General features: G+C 41.7%; 1 protein-coding gene across 13 annotated transcripts in view; it reads right to left on the bottom strand.

Annotated features, from left to right (window-relative positions):
• Positions 1–2,882: 2,882 nt before the first annotated feature.
• kcnma1a (potassium large conductance calcium-activated channel, subfamily M, alpha member 1a) overlaps positions 2,883–14,604 on the bottom strand; it is a 158,233-nt gene continuing 146,511 nt past the window's right edge. For 8 of the 13 annotated variants that reach the window (XM_061745430.1, XM_061745432.1, XM_061745427.1 and 5 more), the window contains 4 exons: positions 14,389–14,507; positions 14,056–14,280; positions 12,945–12,973; positions 2,883–7,374 (listed from right to left, as the gene is read on the bottom strand). In XM_061745430.1, the coding sequence (XP_061601414.1) occupies positions 7,223–7,374; positions 12,945–12,973; positions 14,056–14,280; positions 14,389–14,507 (525 nt within the window). In that variant the 3' untranslated portion in view covers positions 2,883–7,222. The remainder of the gene's footprint in view (positions 7,375–12,944; positions 12,974–14,055; positions 14,281–14,388; positions 14,508–14,604) is intronic. The other 5 variants (XM_061745429.1, XM_061745431.1, XM_061745438.1 and 2 more) reach the window with 1 other exon arrangement.

The raw sequence follows: 14,604 nt of genomic DNA, 5'->3' as shown, positions 1-14,604 counted from the left end.
AATGTATCCAGAAGCAGATTATTTGAGCTATTTTATGTGTTTCCATAAAAGGTTAGAAAAAAATCCTTTAACTTAACCAACATTTATGACATGCTTATTACTGCCGAGGCCTTGCTTTGACATTTTCTCACTCTGACACAGCAAGAAGAGCATTATTTTCCTCAATAAATCATCTGTGTCTGATAACTGCTTCTGCAGGCCTCTTCCACATTAAGACGGTAGGTATCCCTATGTGATGCACATTCACAGAACTGACATGACAGCACATTGAGATACCCAGTATGATGTCCTTTGCTCATCCGCTGTCAGTGTCTCCATAGAGATATACGAGCCATGTGGACAGAATACTATTCTCACCCATCACTGTGCATCACTGTTGATTGACAGTCTGACAGGTGAAAGTGATGGAGCAGCTAATAGTGTGTCAGCAAACGTAAATCAAGACTAATGCTCTATCCAGTGGAAAGGTGGATTGGTAGTGAGACCTGGACGGCAGGGTCACCAGCCACTTGGCAGGATGGAGAATAATAAAATACAGTTTCCATTCCTCTGGGGTTTCCCGTGATGATAGTCAAGGTCACTCGCAGACTCGCTTTATTATTATTTGAATTTTACTGCATCTATTAGTGCAATATAAGTTGGTGAAGTGATATCGAAAGGCACAAACACAATTTCTTTATTTTATCATAATCCATCCATCCATCCATCGTCCGCCGCTTATCCGTTCCCGGGTCGCGGGGGCAGCAGTCTCAACAGAGATGCTCAGACTTCCTTCACCCCATACACTTCCTCCAGCTCTTCCTAGAGGAGTCCGAGGCGTTCCCAGGCTAGCAGAGAGACATAGTCTCTCCAGCGTGTCCTGGGTCTGCCCCGGGGTCTCCTCCCGGTGGGACATGCCTGGAACACCTCCCTAGGGAGGCGTCCAGGAGGCATCCGGTACAGATGCCCAAGCCACCTCAGCTGACTCCTCTCAATGTGAAGGAGCAGCGGCTCGACTCCGAGCTCCTCCCGGGTGACCGAACTCCTCACGCGTCCAGCCACCCTGCGGAGGAAACTCATCTCGGCCGCTTGTATCCGCGATCTCGTCCTTTCGGTCACTACCCAAAGTTCATGACCATAGGTGAGGGTAGGTGCGTAGATTGACCGGTAAATCGAGAGCTTCGCCTTTCGACTCAGCTCCTTCTTCACCACGACCGTCCGGTACATCGACCGCATAACTGCGGACGCTGCACCAATTTGTCTGTCAATCTCCCGCTCCATCGTTCCCTCACTCGTGAACAAGACCCCGAGATACGCCACCCTTTCCCGGTGGAGAACCATGGCCTGGGTTTTGGAGGTGCTGATTCTCATCCCTGCCGCGTCGCACTCGGCCTCAAACCGCCCCAGCACATGCTGAAGATCCCGGTCCGATGAAGCCAACAGGACAACGTCATCCGCAAAAAGCAGAGACGAAATCTTGTGGAAGGGGCCGGTGACAAAGGGCAGCCCTGCCGGAGTCCAACATGCACTGGGAACAAGTCTGACTTACTGCCGGCAATGCGAACCAGACTCCTGCTCCGATCATACAGAGACCGGACAGCCCTTAGTAGAGGGCCCAGGACTCCATACTCACTCAGCACCCCCCACAGAATGGCACGAGGGACACGGTCAAATGCCTTCTCCAGATCCACAAAACACATGTAGACTGGTTGGGCAAATTCCCATGAACCCTCGAGCACCCTGCGGAGGGTGTAGAGCTGGTCCAGTGTTCCACGACCGGGACGAAAACCACATTGTTCCTCCTGAATCCGAGGTTCAACTATCGGCCGTATTCTCCTCTCCAGTACCCTGGCGTAGACTTTTCCGGGGAGGCTGAGAAGTGTGATCCCCCTATAGTTGGAGCACACTCTCCGGTCCCCCTTTTTAAACAGAGGGACCACCACCCCGGTTTGCCACTCCAGCGGTACTGTCCCCTTCCTCCATGCAATGTCGCAGAGGCGTGTCAACCAAGACAGCCCTACGACATCCAGAGACTTGAGGTACTCAGGGCGAATCTCATCCACCCCCGGTGCCCGGCCACTGAGGAGCTTACGAACCATCTCAGTGACCTCGGCTTGGGTGATGGATGAGCACGCCCCAGAGTCCTCACTCTCTGCTTCCTCAGTGGAAGGCATGTCAGTCGGGTTGAGGAGATCCTCGAAGTATTCCTTCCACCGTCCGACGATGTCCCCAGTCGAGGTCAACAGCTCCCCACCCGCACCATAAATGGTGCCGGCAGAGTACTGCTTCCCCCTTCTGAGGCGCCGAACGGTCTGCCAGAATTTCCTCGAGGCCGACCGAAAGTCTTCCTCCATGGCCTCCCCGAACTCCTCCCAGACCCGGGTTTTTGCCTCCAGGACTGCCCGAGCCGCGGCTCGCTTGGCCTGCTGGTACCCGGTATTTTATAATAATTATAAGATCATTTTATAAGCCCTTGCTTTTATTTTCCTCCTCAAGAGTGTTTTTGACTTCAAGTAAACATTTTAAATTGAGATTAACTTTTTTTTTTTTTTAAACCCAACAAACTATATATTTGAGTGTTTCCATCATTTGCTGAAATGGTGTATGATGGTATCAAATCCAAAATAAGCAGTCATTTTAGATTAATAGATGGCTTTTGAATGCACTTTTAACACCTTGCAAGTAAGATTTGTTCAGGTTTCAAACCTACATATGTTTTAAGACAAATTTTAACGGTCTATGATTTGTAAATATTACATAACTGGAATTAGCTTTCCCTGATTTTCTATTGTTTTTTCTCTTTTAAATCTCTCTTAATAAAACATGTAATTGAAAAAAAGTATTCCTGGAATAAGTACAAAAAAAGAACAGAGCATCAAAGGTTAGAACACAAATACATCCATTTTAATTTGAGAAAAATACAAAAAGAAACCATGTACAATTTATGTACAAACTTTTTGTACAAGACAGTATATTTATCAGCAGATTATATTTGACAGAGTCAGGTAGATCAACTCAGCACCATCAAATAATCCATTTACCCATCATATCTAGAACACATCCAAACTAATTAGAATGCTATGTCAAACTCCTGTATGCTGCAAGGACGATATGCCAACAAATCCAGTCTATGATACGCAAGAGCAATATCCTGAAATCTTCCTGAACTGATAGGCAGGCAAAAGAAGAAAAAAAGCAAATCTTCTGAGTCAAGATTGCTGAATGCAATTTGTATGTATTATTAAGACTTGAGACCCACCTCCAGTCCCTGTAAGTGATATATAGTATATCTAGTACAATTCCCAGTGAATACATTATTGTATCCATCTTTTACAGCAAAAAAAAATTAACAAAAAATTATGCAACATTAACATATAATGCATCATCATTTTTTACTCATCCAGTGTCAAAGTAACATGGCATGAGCCTCTGTGCATCTTTCAGTCATCCATGTCTCACCACACTCCAGACACAACCTAGTAACCTGTAACCAAGCACACTGCAGAAACAATAGTTGTAATTTGAACTGGGGATTGCATCCGACAAACCCCAGCAGCCGCGCAGGCCTGAATGCCACTTCTCGCTGTAGTGGGTCTTAATATGGGCCCTCCTCTTGACCTCCTTCACTGCCTGGCACTGTACTGGCATGGAGGCATTGATGGCTTGGATGTTCTCCATGTCAGTACAAGACACTGTTCTCACAGTGGAAAATAAAAAATAAAAAAAACACTCGGACTTGGCTCCCCTGAAGTGAGCCTGTGGCTCTGAATGACTGAAGGATGCTTGCAGAACTAAACGCTTCATGGCACTTCAAAAAAAACAACAACAAAACACTAAAAACTTAAGAGGTATACAATGCAAAGACCCAAAAACTAACAGACTTTTGAAAAGGTGTCGTATAAAGGAGAGACATCTCAGTCCAGTGCTGTGAATAATGCCAGCATGAATGATTTACACAATGAGTGTCCAGGTACAAAAAGCACACTGATCAAGTATAATTAAAAGAAATGGTGCATTACTTTGTGTGTTTCGCTAATTTGCAGCATGTACCGTTTTATTTCTGACCAATGCTGTGTTGTGTGCACTGTAAACAAATAAGAAGCAGTCGTGAGAGTGTGACAGATAATGCCAAAATGGAATGTAAACCCTGTAACAACACAAGGTAATAAACACAGGAAAACTAAGGATGTTCTCGCTTTTGATAACAGTTGCTGAATTGGTGCTACCTTCTATCTTAGTGACGGCTGTTCAACCAGATCTGACTTTTCTCTGTCACATACAGCACTTGAACAGTCTCCCCATTCCTACAAGAATCTGAGAGATTTAATTTTTGAGATAAACATTTGTCTTCTTTTTTTTTTTTGTCAACATAACAATCAGTTTGTCGATTATGTGTATGACGACTCGTTGTCATTATCAAATATTAATAATTCCTTATCATTCAGGCTAGTAAGTATGCCGATAACGACCCAATTATACAAACATTTTACTCACATATTGTCTGAAAAGAAATCTATTGGCTACAATGTGACAATGATGTAATCACAGTTCAAAAGTTCACTTCAGGACAATGCGTATGAAGCTTCAGTATAGTTGCACCACACCCAATAGACGGACATTGAAGCTCAGATCATTTTGTTTGAGAAAGAAATGTGGTCTATATCATGGGTTAAAGTTTACACAAACATATTCAGCACAATATCTTTTTTTTTTTCATGTTCCAAAATCATTTTTTATTCTAGAACGACTTTGTCTTTACAGTCCATAGATGAGGAGTTCTGCAATCGACGGACAGCACCTCCCTGTCACGTATGAATTTATTTACTTTTTAATCTTCGTGAAAAACGCCAACACAGTGTGGTGTGGGGTACACACAACCTTCATCCACACCTGGGACCTAATTTAGGTCAAACACGTCTAATGAAGGTCATTCAGTTCTGGCCTGCCCACAGTGGAAGTGATGTCATATTTTTCCTGTCATTATTATCTCTCTAATGTGCTCCCCACTTAAATACATTTACCCAACAACCCCCCACATTATTCCTCTACATCTACCTCTCCCATATAGATGACGTCAGCTAGGGCTGCTTAGCAGTCTAGACATTATTTAGTGGACACTGTTAATGTACAGCTAAAGGTGGCTTCAGATGAGCCTGAATTCACTCCCACAAGCACTCAACAAAGCTGAGCTGCCAGGCCGAACACGGGGGCTTTACAATGCAAGCTAGCGTAAGCTTTAGTGGCTCCAGAGTGATAAAGATTGATTTAAGGGGTCTAGGGAATAGAAAAATAATAATTTGCTTTACAATGTGTGAAATAAATAGTGATATATTCAAACAGAGATCATTTGTAATGTGGTTGCCATTAAACATACTAAGTTTTTATCTCATAAAGTACTTTCCTCTCAGTTTTTTGACTAGAAAAATAAGTACAAATTGATTATGTTTATGAGTAAAAAATAATGTTTTAACATATAAATCCAAAAACACATTTGTATGAAGTTTAGTGGATCACCCTTAAGAGCTAGATTTGGATCTACGACTGTCACAACATGCGCAGAACATGCTCTCATGTTGCGCTCAGGTTTGCATAAAGAACACAAAAATTCCCGCTGTCCTTGATAGCAGTCAGTGACATTACTGCGTTACCGCCAACTATGTTTGAGCATTTCCTCATGTTAGAGGAGCGAATGCAGCAGCTTAACTCCTGAGAGTTTTGAGGCGTGTGACATCTGGATTGGCAGCAGAGAACATCCAAGCTCTTTACTGCCTCTGTGCCAACCCTGTGCCAGGCAGTTACTCCGATCAAAGGAGGACCCATTTATGCCCACTTTAAGCAATATGTGGCATTCCCTTCGTCAATCGTGAATTGGTTGTAAAACACAAAACATTCTGAAAATAAAACACTTTCTTTTGTGATCCCATTCTGCTGCAGATATTCAAGGCAGGCAAAAAAAGCTGCTGCTCGTGTTGCTCAAACATAGTTGGAGATTTTGGTTCTATTTTAATGCAATGTCATTCTTTGTAGATCCAAATCTTTAAATTTTTACTACTATAAGTTTCTACCATGACTCTTTTTTTTAGAGCTAAGATCCTGCATGCTGCTCCCTCCAAGCTGCATTTTTACATATAAACCAATAGGGGGGAGGACAGTGAGAAGCACAACACCAGAGGAACAAGTGGCTGAGTTGCACACACTTGCGCACAAAGCGTGTACACATAAAGATTCCTTGAATGCACGAAGGTCCGGACATGTTTTGTTTTTCTCCTTCACCCTTCCTGTGCGTACAGGCTAATCAACCACGCCGGTAGTGTTATAAAGGGGGTCAGGCACGTCTCATGCGAGCTTGAAACACAGCCGTAGTATCTGACAAATCAGCAGAAGAAATATACGTACAGACTTCTCTTTCCGCCATCGTACACCCACACTGCACCATTGTCTGGGTTTTTGAGATCAGCAAGGTGGGTTTTTTTCTGCAAGGTAAGGATGCTCTCACTCAGCTTGATATGTCAAGGTGAAGTCGCAAACCTTGAGCAATAACATGGTTTAGAGCAAACCAGGAACAGGATTAGTATGCCTCTGAAGCAAAACGGCCATTCCTTCCTTCTTTCCCTCCTTCTGGCCTTCTGTCACTTCATCAGAGACATTTTATTGGGGGGGGCGGTATTTCCAGTTGCTCTGTCAAAAGAAACTTGTTCAGTTTTAGTGCAAATAGAACAGAAGCAGACAGGTGATATGAAGTCAGTGAACCCAGCTGGTTTGATGTGATGCATCTGAAGAAATCTTTGGGAGATGATATGATCAGTTTATCGCTGCAAACCTCATCCTCCAAAAACCAGCCGCATCGTCCGTTGAGTCTGGTCACATGAAGAAGTGAACTATTGCAAAGAATAACAGGAAGTACTCTTTTTTTTTTTTCCCCCAACTCTTAAAATAATTTTAAAAAGTGCTAGGGGGGAAGGGGCTGTACAATCCTTATTTGATTGTCATTATGTACATCTCAATGGATACATTGATCAATTAAACAATGTCCAAAGCATGGAAGTAACATTAAAGATATGCACAAGGGAGGTCCCTTCCAGCCTGGGATCCTGTCCAACCTTTGATTAGAAGAATGAGTGAAGAGATTTATGTCAGTCTTTAACATCCTCATCGGTATCATCAACACTTCTCCACTGATCTCTGCCCGTCTCTGTAGGAAGAGCGTATAGATGTCTGGTGAGTCAGCAGGAAAAGCCGGTGTTCAGCATTCATCTTCAACTTCTCTGATTGGTGGAATCAGGCTACTAGTGGACTTGTATTGGTTGACTTGGTTGGCCATGTGAGTGCTCATGGGCTTGATCTGAATGTTCCTTGGGTAGGCATTTTCTGGTTCATCTGTAAACCATTTCTTTTCTGAAGGGAACAAAGGAAGAGAGGGAGAAAACAGGGCATTAGCTCGAAAAAGTTATTCTCAACACCACTGTCTTAGTTTACGTGAGACTAATATTTGCATGGCATTTTTGCAATAAGCTTCAACCTGTGACATACACTTTAAAGATTGTTTTCTGGTGTGTTTACATCTGAAGTCAATGTTAAGTGGTGGCATTATCAAGGTCAAATGCAAATGTGCCAGTGAATGTATACCATGTATCAGAATTAATTAATTTAGAATAAGATGATCACATGTATATTCACATATATATGTACAATATTGTTAAAAAAAAAAGAAAGGTACTTCTCTCAACAAAAAAAAAAGTGTTTATGAAGACGAAGGCTTTTCTAGCATGTTCGGTTGAGCAGCCAAGCTGAGGATGTGGTAGGACTGCATGCAAACTCAATGCAAAGTCGCAAGCATGTTGTATCAGGTTTCTGTGGGGCAGTGAGAAGTGAAGGAGCTGTTAGCTCTTTTGTTCAGACATAAGGTGCAAAAAGATGATTTTTTTTTCACCTTATGACTGAACAAAAGAACTAAAAACTGTATTAATAAGAAGATATGCTCAATATATTTGAGCTACTGTAGTGTGAGGTGAATGTTTAAAAAAAAAATAGTAAGAAAAATAAACTGTCAAGCCTACATTGACAATTACTTTCCAATCTGTCTTCGTATAACACAGCTTTAAAAATGTTCACGTTGCTCCAGTAAGAGTTTGGTTCTTTACCAAATCTTGATTACAATCCCTTGCATGAAATGACATCATTATAACTCTTTTACCCCACAGCAAGCCCTAAATTACCCCCAACCAAACTTCCTTTGTGATGTGTTGCAACCTGAAATGTATTGATGGATGAATATTAATAAATGAAATGAGACGAAACAAAACATGACATGTCTAGAGGTTAAAGTGTATGGAATGTCAAACAAACAAAATGTGTATTGTCTCAACCCTTTCTGACTCAGGTTGTAGAAATAGCTTGATTTCCTGCTGATATTTAATATTCGGGATGGATGGGATGAATTTATCCTAACATACTAAATATTTTATTACAAACCCAGCCCACATTTTTATGTGTGGCACATCTGAGATGGAAATGGTTTGAAAAATGGGGCCCACTAAGGGGTTGTCTGCGGCTTCCATGTTGGCCCCATGTGACTTGCCCACTTGGGTTGGTTTATGTGGTGTACTCAAGTGGGACCCGGATAAGACACCGCTGCAGGCAATTCACACAGGGCCAACATAAGCCCATGAACAATGCTATATTGGGCCCCAAAATTAAGTCAATTTATACTGTATCTCAGATGGGATCCACATACAAAATGGTTACTGGGCAGAAGTTAAAAAAATGGGAAAAGAAAAAAAAAGTAGTAGTTTCCAGTACAGATGTGAGTTTTCTATGAAATTTAAAAAAATGTTGATATGTTCTTTAATACCTTCTCATACATAAGCATATATTAAACTGACATGGACACTCTCAATAGGCAAGATGTATTACACATTTTTACACAGCTGTGTAAGAGGTATGTCATGATAAACAACTGGTGTAAGAGGTCAGTGGCTGAGCAGGCGGAAACTCCAGCTGTGGGTGGGAACTCATCTTATTTGGTAATATTATCCATTATCCAGGGTGGTCTGTTGGTCCCAGTGGATGTATGCTTCAAGTGCAGCACTGAACATATATTAAGTGCATGGGAGAACACAGGAAACATGATCACACTGCCTCCGTGCTCCAAACTAAATGAGCACATATGTGTTAGTGTGCTCGGTTTAAAAAATAAATGAACAAACAATAATAATGAACAAAATGTTAATGTGCATTTTTTTTAAACCCATTTGAACCTTTGTTTAACAAACAGAAGTAGGAAGGAAATTATTACCTTCACTGTATTTAGAAAATTGTAACATATCTAGAGGTTAAAGCCATCTCCACATTCAAAAGCTACTTGGAGAGAAGCAAAGACTCTAAAGTAAAGGAGTTCTTGCTACATGAGCTTGGGAGGGCCTTCAGAAGAAGTTTTCCCCCCCACACAGTCTGTTAGTACATCCAGGATGGTAACCCTAAACTGTGTCACACAGGCAGGAAGCCATGTATCAAATCTGCAGCTGAGTTCTCCAAACACAAGCTCGTGTCAGACTCAGACAGAAAGAGAGCGGACACAGGTCCATGTTTCAGCCTGGCTCTGCACTCCCGGGATGAGAAAGACAATCCACGCTGTCCTCGGTGACGGGTGTGAATGTCAGCGTCTGCTGTGAGGATGCAGGGCTGCCATATGTGCGCAAGCAACACTGATGTAGTATACTGAGTATATGCTACCATCTGCAATCTCTTTTCCCAGGTTGCTGGTATTTGTTTCAGCAGGAAAACACTAGACATCATTGTGCACAGCTTGAACAAACAGCGTGCCATCATAGATGCAGTGTGTGTGTGTGTGTGCTTGAATGGCCAGCCTGCAGTCCAGATCTGTCGCCTACTGAAAATATCCAAAACATTGTGGAGAGGGAAATATAACAATGGAGGCCACAAGCTGTTGACCATTTAAAATCTTGTAAACAGCTGCAAAACTGTTAATATCTTCAGGATACTATTAATGTGTGTAATTAAATAGAAAAATTATGAAAAACAAAGGAAAAGCATCTCTCTTCTTGATTTTTTTCTTTCTGGTTTATATTTTCTAAATATGCTATAATAGTTCCCTGAGGTGTCAGAAAATCATTTATTTTGTACTTGTGTTTGTTTTTTAATGCAGGTTCAAATGAATAAAGAAGTCTACTGGGTTTGTTTTGTTTTTTTTCTGAAGAGACCATTTTTCTATATTGTTCAGGCAAAACTATATTTTAAAGTAAATATCTGATGTGTTCTGCACTTTTGCCACAGAAGACTAACCCACTACTTTTTTTTTTCTCTAATGACATCAATTGTTCACTAAGACTTAACATGTAATTTACATCCACTTCCACAGCCACTGTGTCTTGCTGAATTCTGCAAGTGTGACATTGTTGTCTGAAAAGTGAGGACCTCAAATATCCCTCACTTGAATCCCTGTCCAGTCTCATGTAAATGGTAAAACCATGGGCCCTCCATGTGTCTCCCTGTCACCTACATGTGCATGTCAGCATGTGTGAGCAACATTCACAGAAAAGTGACCAATGTCTGAATAACTGAATGCTGACACTTTTAACAGATTGATGAAGCCATTAATGTTATGTATGTCTTGCCTGAATCGCGGCTCAAGACTGATTTGTTGGTCATCCCAGGTAATCAGGCCATCCAACACAGTCTCAATAATAAAATCGCCTCTTCATTTATCTCCCAAACCAAGGCTGGAAGAAACTGGTGTCGTGGTGTCGTGATTGATGACCTGTTGTCCTTCTCTGCACATGTTCTGTCTCTCGGTCATGTTGTGTTGCACTTCACAACATAAGGACAACAACACTGTTTGCCACCTGACTCTTGATATAGGCCATGGTTATCTCTCGCCTTGACTATTCTCTCCGTGCAGGTCGCCTGCCATCCACCATGAAAACTCTATAGGTCATATGGAAATTGGCACGATCTGGTACTGTTGGGGGAGCCTAGTGGTTACAGAGGTGGGCTTGGGTCTGGGACTTGGACCCAGGTTCACGTCCCCGGATGGCTGCAGCTGAGGTAAACCACTTTTCGCCACTGAGCAACCTCCAACTGCCCCTTGGGTGCCAGAAAAATTGCAACCCACTACTCCTAGTCTAACTAGTGATGGGTTAAAAGCAGAGGACTAATCTCTCCAGCTGACTGGGAGTGCTTGATAAAGGTTAATAAAAAAGAAGAGAGGGAATTCAAGGCATGTCCAGCTATCCAAGCCTTGTCACAGAGGCCTATGGTTCTTTCTGGACCTCAGGAACACCATTTTGTCCCCACACACAAGTCTGTCAGTCCAGACTTTTTATTTGTAGCTCCACAATGTAGGGCAAGCTGCCAATTCTGATCGGAGATGGAGCAGACTTTGCCCTTTAAGCAATTACTGATTTACCTAATTCTATGTGTCCAAATCAAGCTGCGTAGTCACAAATGATCTATTAATAATCTTTGTTAAGTAATAAACACTACAATAAACCTATATTCTTGATATCATACCATTCAGGGGGATGCAATGCATTCTTTTAAAAGCTGCTCAAGCCCTGTCAGAGGTTCGTGTCTGGTAGGTTTTTCCCTGAATCCCTGCTAATGGAAATGCACTTAACGATGCTCTTTTAGAAAACATGTATTTTGCAATTTGGGTGATTTGGTTGTTGAGATAATTATATACCAAAAGAACCATTCTAAATAAGCACGTTTGAAAATAAATGAACGTGTCATTTTAGAAAGACTGTCCTCAACTGAACCCTGAGAGCAACATCTTATGGTGTAGGTCGTCTATCAGAAGTTTCTAAACTCACCCAGCACTTTATGGACATCTGCAATGTTATTCAAGATGTCACTTCCTTATAGTTGAAGTTGTAATATCAAATTTTAACTTTGCTGTGTGAGCAAACTATGTGTGTATGGCGCATGCAGGGTTGCATGTGTGGAGATTCATGTGAGCAGGCGTGTGTGTGTGTGTCTGTCTGTGTGTGCGTGTCTGTCTGTCTGTGTGTGTGTGCGTGTGTGTGTGTGTGTGCGTGTGTGTGTGTGTGTGTGTCAGCAAGCTTAGGGCTGCAGGGCTGTGTGTTAAAGAACAGGCATTTGATGTGCAGAATTGTGCCCGAGGTGAAGCAAGATGTCTGCCATCTCTCTCCAGAGTCTTCTGTTGATACGGTGAACTTAGTAATGTCGCCTCTAACCACCATATCAGGTGGAAACTTACAGACCCGTATCCCCCTTCAATTTGAACTTTAGATTGGTCACACCTCCCACTTTATTTTGGTGTGACCAATGGCGCTGGGCTGGACACACTTTCTTAAAGTTTTATGAAAAAGTAAGCAACTTGACTGCATCTGGGGATTTCAATGAGTCTGACCTACATGTGAGTTAAGATGTAGGTACGTGAAGTTGGAAAACATGTCATCAATGTGGACTTTATAGAGGGTCCAGCAACCTGCTACAGTCAATAGGAGCGAAATTTGCCACCTGAAAGTCCGCTACAGCATTCAACAAGAGGGAAGATGCGCAAACACACAGACCTTTCACACAATCCAAACCATCTCAGGTTCAAAACGATCATAAAAAGGCATGATATACTGTATAATGGGAAGAAAAAGATGTGAGAAAAACAAAATTGCTTGCAGGAAAAGAAAACTCAGATCATACACTAATAACGGAGGTAAATGCAAAAAAAAAAAAGGAGAGGGTTTAGTCTCGTTCTCATGCAGTGCAGAGATGGGCCTGATCATGGCAGGGAAGAGGCAGGAGCAGCAGACACTTTGCTTTTCAGATGAAAGCAAAACTTCAATTGAGGCATTGTTTACTGAGCATCTGAAAAGCATAATAAATAAAACAAACTCCCCTCATCATAGCAATATCCAGAGGACATGGTTATGATCAGAACCCCAGGTAAAGGTTGCTAAGTCATGCAGAATCGTTAACTTGCATACCTTGGCCCATTCTATTCATCCTTGTTGCACTTCAAAAAGAGAGGTAAGTAATCTACTGTAAGTGAGTAGTATTTACAATCAAAACACAACTGACAAATGACTCTCAGTCTACTTAAAGCTTACATATCGTCACTATCAGTATTTCAGAAGTATAATACATCTTAATTTTAAGATTTATTGAAAGCTTATTATCTACCATTTACTAATTATATTTGAGAACAATCGTAACAAATCTGCATGCTCTTAGGATATGTCACGATTTCAAAATAATTTCAGCCTCTTAAATCCAAAATAATTTAAAATTTTTGGGGGGAGAGAATAATGAATATATAATATGAAAGTCAAAATATTTCACCAAATTTCAAATGATCTTATAACTGTATAACAAACAAAACAGAAAATGAGAGCCTGCTAAACATGGACATGCAAAAGAAAAAAGCAGAACAGATGCACAATGGAAAAACAAAACAATGATGATGACGATTTTATGAGTAGCAGTGTAACAAAAAGCCAAATTTGTCTTATTAGCAATATCTACAGTTAGTAAATCACAACAGATTACATCCATGATCGAGGCACTGATCATGTGCACAAAGATCCAACAAATGACAGTTACTTAGTCCACAAACACTACAAACTAGACACAAAACAACTACATATTGAGACAGGAACAATAGACCAAACAACATACTGAATGCGTGTTGTGGTTGAGTTCCTACACTAAGCTCGTTTCCAACCACAACCGTTCTGCCATCCAGACAAGTGGTTTTAATGTATCCAATGTCGAGAACTTAATTCATAAAAAACAGATCTCAGCAGTAAGATAAACAATCCCAGCTTTCCACAATTTAATTTATCGATTTACTATTGTCATGTTATGATTTTGTGATGCGAGCTCAAAAAAAACAAACACATGCAGATGATTATGGAAAGAAGAAAAACAAAAACAACAACAAAAAAACCCAGTGGCTATGGACACAGCACAAACCATACAATACACAGCATCCATCACTGCATGTGCACACAAACACACACGTCTGTACATTACAGGTCAGGTATCAAACACTAAACATGCAGACTCAAACCAGATAGGACATGTGAGCGCACTTACTTCTGTTTGTCACGGGCCTCCCTCGTCTTACTGCTGCGGTTCTGCCGGTTGGAGGCGGGGACGGAGTGCACGGAGGAGCTCTTTTTGCTGGAGGAATGGGAGGAGTGGGAAGAATGGGATAAACTCGTCCTCGACTGACCAGCGTTATGGTCGAACTGCATGAGGCAGAAGATCAGGTCTGTGGGCACCAGCTCAAACTCGTACGGGGGGTTTGTGATCACATATCTAGCCAGAATAAAACAGATTCATAGCAATGATTAAACTTTTAAGCATGAATCATTTCATTATATCAAATTATTTTGTTTTGACAGTGCGTGAAAGCTTAAACATTACCGTTTTGTGCATTGGCTTGGTGTACCGAGATGCGCGTCCCTTAATCTGTAGATCCCGAAACACAACATGTTGTATGTCTTCAGAGCTTTGCAGAATAAATCCCCGTAGCAGCCGCCGTCCTGACGAACAATGGAAAAGAGGCACCGTCGGTATGTTAGGTCATTCTGATGATCTCACTTATTGGCAGTAAAAGTAAGTCTCTGTCAAGTTTGAGTG

The sequence above is a fragment of the Cololabis saira genome, chromosome 17 (genome assembly GCF_033807715.1).
Source record: "Cololabis saira isolate AMF1-May2022 chromosome 17, fColSai1.1, whole genome shotgun sequence".
Taxonomy (NCBI): Eukaryota; Metazoa; Chordata; class Actinopteri; order Beloniformes; family Belonidae; genus Cololabis; species Cololabis saira.
Note: the sequence above shows the minus strand (reverse complement) of the source record. Positions and strands in the feature narration are given on the sequence as shown.